Source organism: Phytophthora sojae (genome assembly GCF_000149755.1).
Source record: "Phytophthora sojae unplaced genomic scaffold PHYSOscaffold_2, whole genome shotgun sequence".
NCBI classification, from domain to species: Eukaryota; Oomycota; class Peronosporomycetes; order Peronosporales; family Peronosporaceae; genus Phytophthora; species Phytophthora sojae.
In genome coordinates this window covers 7,004,293-7,011,120 of record NW_009258116.1, presented here as the reverse complement: position 1 = coordinate 7,011,120, position 6,828 = coordinate 7,004,293, and the positions used below count along the sequence as shown (strand labels likewise).

General features: G+C 62.5%; 2 protein-coding genes across 2 annotated transcripts; one reads left to right on the top strand and one right to left on the bottom strand.

Moving 5' to 3' along the window:
- Positions 1-1,440: 1,440 nt before the first annotated feature.
- On the bottom strand, positions 1,441-1,680 carry PHYSODRAFT_365643 (hypothetical protein; the record flags this gene model as incomplete). Its single annotated transcript, XM_009522017.1, has 1 exon — positions 1,441-1,680. A coding segment is annotated over one exon (240 nt), but the record flags the coding sequence as incomplete, so codon positions are not given.
- Positions 1,681-4,580: 2,900 nt separating this feature from the next.
- Positions 4,581-5,319, top strand: SOL1A (elicitin). Its single transcript, XM_009522016.1, has one exon. It carries the CDS (start codon positions 4,612-4,614, stop codon positions 5,233-5,235), a length of 624 nt encoding a protein of 207 aa, XP_009520311.1. The 5' UTR covers positions 4,581-4,611; the 3' UTR covers positions 5,236-5,319.
- The last annotated feature ends 1,509 nt before the right edge of the window (positions 5,320-6,828 follow it).

Sequence of the window (6,828 nt, the reverse complement as noted above, 5' to 3'; positions counted from 1 at the left end):
GTGCAGACTCCGAGCTCCGCGCCAAAGCTCTCTACCCTCTACATGAGACTCCGCGACCTGCAACGCTCGCTGCAGTGCGGACTCGTTTGGACGTTCTATTTTCTGGACCGCTTCAATCCCCATCGACCAATGAGCGCGCACGTTCGAAAAAATCCGCGGTGCAACTACGGCCGGAGCGAGCCCCAGGCCCCGGAGCCGCCAGTCGCGGCGTCGCCAGCAACCGCTCGCTCCGGGCCCTGCCTCTCGCGAGCTCCGGCCTCTTTCTGCGCCGAACTGGACGCCCGCCATCGTCCGTCGCTCGCCTGTCGGCGTGACGCACCCGGACCCCGCTGCCTGGCCGCAGGCATTTCGCGCTCCAGCCCACGAGCGCCAGAGCTCCGAGTCTTCCGGCGAGTGAGCGAGTCGCCAGCGCGGCTTCCAGCATTTCCGCGGCCACATCACCTCGCCGTCCCGTAGCTCCAGGCCTCCCTGCTCGCTCCGCGTTTAGCCCCTGCTCGCCCCTCCCCGACGCCACTTGAAACTTTGCCGCATGCACGCCACGAGCTCCAGCACGCAGAGCGGAGGCAGCCCCGTCACGGAGGACGAGGAGTCCATGTCGCCCTTCTCGTCGCCATCCTCTGCCTCCACCAACGGCGCCAGCTTCGCGCAACTGCTGCAGCGCGCAGCGCAGACCGGGGACGTCAAGCAGATCGCCAAGCTCGTGCAGACGGCTCGCACCAGCGCGTCCTCTCCGTCTTCCAGCATTGACATCGCGAAGTGCTCCTCTTCATCCTCTTCGACGACCGCCTGGCTGGACGCGGCGGATGAAGATGGCTTTACGGCGCTCCACCTCGCTTGCGTCGGTGGTCACGATGATGCCGTGGATGAATTGCTGAGAGCGGGCACCCACTTGGAAGTCGCTACGCCTGAAGGATTCACGGCGCTCATGTTTGCGGCCTGGACAGGATCGATGCCCTTGGTGCAGACCCTCGTCTCGCACGGAGCGGACGTCATGGCTCGCGACGTGGACGGCAACGACGCCGCCTTCATCGCCGAGATGAACGAGCACGCGGACGTGGCCAAGTTCCTGGAGCGGCAGATGGAAAACCCCGAGGATCCGCCGAGGAAGCCGCACAGTTGGTCGTCATCGAAAAAGAGCGGGCAGGACCAGGACCTCGACTCCAAGTCCCTCGAGAGCTCCCCAGTCAAGTCGATAAAGTCCAGCGACTCCAGCGCTTCTACCGGGACTGAGGGCAGCGGTCTCGACAGCAGCAGCAGCAGCTCGTCTACGTGCTCGTCGCCCGAGCAGCTTGCAGGGAAGGCGCTGCTCACGGAGGAGTCGAGCCCTTCAGGCGACACTGACGGCGCCACGCCGTTGCACGTTGCGGCTATGCACGGGCAATTGGAGACCGTCAAGGTGCTCTTGGCTCGCGGCGCGAGTCTGTCAGCGGCGCTGCCTGGTGGGGCTACTGGCTTGCACTTGGCGTCGGCATCGGGCTTTGCTGATGTGGCCTCGTATCTGATTGACCAGGGTCTGCCCGTGGACGAGCGCACAGTGGCTGGCACGACTCCGTTGCACGAGGCTGCGTACCAAGGACACGTGGAGGTGGCAGCGCTGCTGTTGGAGCGAGGGGCTAATGTAGATGCCGCCACCGAGCGCGGCACGACGCCGTTGCACCGCGCAGCTGAAAACGGACACGTTCAAATTGCCGAGCTGCTGATCGCGCATGGAGCACACATCGACGCTGTGACGACGGACTACTTGGCTGCGGCTGGAGATGGCGATGCGGCGGACTTGAGTACGCGCCGGCGGCGACATCGGAGGCGAAAAAAACTGGTAGCAGCGGGAGCGGAAGGGAAGGCTTCACCCGCCGAAGAACAAGAAGCACCTGAAGTCGAGCCGCGAACTCCGGATGAGCTGGAAAAGGAGGCCTCTTCCTGTCGATCCAACCAAGTGGCGCTTTGCCTAGCAGCCAAGAACGGCCATCTCGACATGGTGCACTACCTGCTGACTCGTGGCGCAGCTAATTCAACGGACCTTGCTGCTCTTGAAGCATCGAGACACCCGATCATGCTGGCAGCTCGACGTGGTCACTTGGAGATCGTTCGTTTCCTGCTCTCGCACGACGAGTGCGCCTTCAGCTTGCCCGACGCAGCATCGCGCGTCCTGTGCACTGCCGCAGAACACGGTTATCTCCAAATGGTGGAGCACGCGTTGGCTCGCGGGGCCGACATTGAAGCTATCGGCGGTAAGAAGCAAGCCACGCCGTTGGTACTTGCGGCTCGACAGGGCCACCTGGCTGTTGTGCTTCACTTGTTGTGGGGCGGTGCGAAGCTGGATGCCGCAACTGCATCTACGGGCTACACTGCGTTGCATTATGCAGCCAAGCACGGACATCTTACGGTTGTCAACAGTTTGCTGCTCAATGGTGCTGATGTGGACGCCGTGTGTGCACAGCGCCACTCGTCGCCACTCCACCTGGCGGCCGAGTCTGGTCATGGCGACGTGGTGCGATGTCTGCTGTCATTTGACGCGAACGTTGACGCCGAGAAGCATCCGGGAACCATGACAGCGCTGCACATTGCAGCTGAACGTGGCCACGTCGGGGTGGCGCGCGAGCTCCTGGCGCACGGCGCTCAGCTGGAAGCCCAGGCGCAGAACGACCTGCGCGCGCTCTTCATCGCCGCCTACTGCGGCCACAAGGACGTCGTCGAGCTGCTACTGGACCACGGGGCCGAGCTGGAAGCGACGTCGGGGGCCAACAAGACCACATCTCTGCGAGGCGCCGTGTCGAAGAGCCGGAAGGAAGTGGTAGAGCTGCTACTTGCGCGCGGTGCCGATGCCAACGCGACACAGCCCACCGACGGGACTACCAGCCTGCACAGTGCAGCTGCGAACGACTTTGGGGACATCCTGAAGCTGCTCGTAGCTGCGGGTGCCGACCCGGACAGAGTGGATCGCGAAGGACGCACCCCCATGAACTACGCTGCATCCGATCCCGTGCGGTTGCAGCTGCGTCTTGCACTGCTGAAGTCTCACTGGCAGAAGCAGGATACCCGCGCGTAGTGGCCGTCCACCACCAGAGAAAGAACGGCAATGAGCGGGGTTTCGCGGACGCAAGCGAGTCCCGCTCGCTCGAGCCCAACTACGCCCTCCACTAAAAATTCCCACATGTTAGACCATGTACATGCAGAACGCCACCGAGAACGGGGCGTCTGACCTATCTGAAAACGATAATTTAATGAATTGGTGCGGAGCTTGAGCACCGCGTCGCAAAGTGTGTGGCAACTCATGCCAGTCTCACGACTCTTCGTCTCCCCTGCCACGGGGGGCATCGCTCACTAGCCGCACGTCCTGCCAGCACGGTCTTCTGGTACAGCCGGCAGATTTGGACGGAAGTTGCTGCACCTCCAGTATGTACGCCGACGCAAGAGAGGTCTGCGCGGTCCGCCGGCAAGCACCGGAGACCGAGTCGGTCACCGACAGCACCGTAGCTGTCACGAACGTGGGCCTGCTGACGTACGTTCGGCGCGTTGGTAACGTTGCAGTTGCGCAGTTTGGTCACGTCAACGAGCCTGCGGCGCTGAGCTGCCAGAGGCTCCCCTGATCGAGTTCTGGGCTTCTGCCGGCCGGCCTGCCCTGACCGGCGTGCTGGGCGGGCGCCTTGGCTGTTTGAATAGCAGCCGATCGAGCGCCAAAATGAGGGCGTGGACACGCCGACCGCAGTTTGCCCATCAGCGCCGTCCGCCAGCGCTGTCATCCGCTGTACCGAATTACCTATGTTATCACCTTCTACACGTTATGCCAAACACCCCCTAATTGACCAATCACAGGCGTTTCGGGAAGACTGGTGTGCACTGCCCTTTTATAGTGACTCACTTGATATTTGTATTGAAACGCGTTTTCTATGCATTTGCATGGCTAGCCAGGGCACCGAAATTTCGACTCTATAGAGTTCGCTAAAGTGTATGACATAACATAGTTAATTCGGTAATAACGCGCTGCGCTGGATCAGTCTCTACGGGGACGTGGAAGGGCGTGGATACACACCGCGCCCGCATTACGCCCACGGGTTTCGCGCCCCATGTGGCGGCGCCACATCGTGCTTGTCAAAATCTGCAGGTTGCAGACGGCCACGGACCCGAGCTGGAAGCGGTCAGGCTCAACCCAAGGCTGGCCTGCCCGGCGTTATACACTGCAGCCGACAGCGCGCTCTCTCTACTGTACCGTACGATATGTACTTTAGACGCGCCCGCGGCGAGGGCGCTGCCAGCAGCGGCCCAGGCAGGGCGGCACGCTTCGCCGCGAGAACGGGCCGGCCTTGCACGGCCCCCGCCTGCATCCTGAATTCCGCGACTGCAAGGTGAGCCGGTCACCGCAATCGCCTAGAAGTCAGAAATTGTACTTGGCTCTGTATGCCCCGAACCGGCTCGCTTGTCGCACGGGCACAGCTCGCGCTCTGCACGCCATCTGCCGGGCCTGCAGATCAGCGTCTGGTCCTCGCAGGCGGGCCACTGGCTGCTGGCAAGCATGGCAAGAGCTTTCAAGATGCCGCCGAGGATAAGCTCATTTCCGAATTTTCTATCTGCCCACCCAAGCAGCTAGCCTCTACTCCCGACCCCGTCAGTACCATGAAGTTCGCCGCCTTCGCCGCCACCGCCGCCACGCTCGTCGCCGTCTCCAACGCCGCCGCTTGCGACGTGACCTCGCTCCAGACGCTGCTGACCTCGTCGGACACTACCACGTGCGCGTCGGACTCGGGCTACACGGTCACCTCGCTGGCCACGCCCACAGACGCCGAGATGAAGATCATGTGCACCAGCACGGCCTGCCAGTCGGTGCTCAACCAGCTCGAGACGCTCGCCCCGTCGGAGTGCACCCTGGGCGCGTTCGCCCTGTACGCGGACCTGATCACCCCGCTGACCAACTACTGCTCGGGCGCTTCGTCGACTGTCGGCTCGTCGGCCACCACTGCCACTGCCGGCTCGTCGGCCAGCACTACCGCTACCGTGGGCTCGGCCGCCGGCTCCAGCACGTCTGCTACCGTGACGACCAGCTCCACGGGCTCGGCTGCGTCGACCCCCGCGACGTCTTCGACCTCGTCGACGACCTCTAGCGGATCCAGCACTTCGCAGACCGCTTCGTCCTCGTCGGCCGCGTCGGCTGCCGCCTCGGCCTCGGCCAGCAGCAGCGCCAGCATGGCCGCCGTGTCGGCCGGTGCCGTCGTCGCCGCCGTCGTCGCCACCTTCTTCTAAGCGTAGCAGCCTATGAAGGCCGGTTTTGGCCCCATTATACGATTATATAGTGTCCACGTAGCGGATTCGCTACTGCACCTTCACTTGAGCGTTCCCCCTTGGCCCTCTGTCCTGCTTACTCCCAAAGTTTTGTCGCGGTGCCAATTCGACATATTTGTATGGGAGCCACCCTACCCAATGGGAAATCCGAGCGCGCGTCATATGTCGCGTGTAAAGCAATCTGATTGGAGAAACCTATCGAAGTCACATCCTACAACTCCTTCTAGAAGCTGAGATATTGTACAAATGTCGCTGTCCCAAACCTTTTGTCGCGCAGTGTAACTTGCAGTGTCAGAGATTGCTTTTGCTGTTAGGTGAGTCGCAGACTTGGTGTCGGCGGTGAGTTTCGCCCAGGACACAGCAAAATCAAGCAACGACAAGTTCTCCCCCAAGTGCCCGACGAAACCGCAGTGTCGGCATCCGTTTACGAGCTCGAGCGGAGGCGTGCCAACCGTAACACGGCTGGAGGAAGTGACCGAGCGCAGGGGGTTTACGCCAGCGAGGCTCGAGTGGAAATGCAATCCTGTGGTGAATCCAAGTGAGCTTCCGTCCGGTTGCACTGGACCCAACTACTATACATAGGGATCGCTGGCTCCATCACCTTTGCTCTGGCTGGCGAACGAGACCCCCCCCCCCCCCACACACACACACACCGAAACAAAAGAGAAGGCATGGTGGCTCAGCGAGGCCGCCGCCGCGCAGCATGGCGCTTAGGCTTGCACTGCTTTGCGTACATCTTGCCGCCGTGATATCCGTTCAAACCGCCGGTAATTCGTGCCGATACTGCCCCATCGCCATGGCTAGATGCTGACCTTGCCATGCCTGCTTTCAGGCGACGCCTCCTCTCTTGATGCGGACACAAGTACAGGTTCGAGCGACGCTACCTCGACTCCAGTAGCGACGACTGCGACGCCTACCACCACAACACCAGCGACTACGGCCCCGGCAACGACAGCTCCGGCAACGACAGCGCCCGCCACTACAAGCCCGACACCCACGACAACTGCGCCCGCGACTACAGCGCCAACCCCCACCACCGCAGCTCCGACCCCGACGACTTCAACTACTACGGCTCCAACGCCGACGACCACCACAGCCCCCACTGCGACGACCGAAGCCACGTCTTCACCCGCGGCGACGACGGCGGCGCCCGTGGTGGAGCACTACAACTCGTCCACGCTGCCTCCTGGAGTCGACTCCAGTATGCTCGGCGGCGACGAGCTCGTGACGGTGGAAGTCACGGAGACGACGCTGGGGGACGGCACCACGTCGTACAGCTACGTGATCATCACAAGGAGCGGCGACACGGAGAAGACGATCGTCTTGAGCCCGACGACGGCCAGCTCGGGCAGCAGCAGCAGCAGCAGTGGCGGCGGCGCTGAGAACAACACCGCTGCTGCTCAGTCAGGCAGCTCTCAGTCGGACGCCGGCACCGTCTCCAAGTCGTCGAGCAGCTCGGTCGGCGTCGGGGCGATCATCGGGATCATCGTGGCGGCCGTGGTCTTCATGCTCGTCGTGTTCGCGTTCTTCATCGCGCAGCGGCGGCGCAATAAC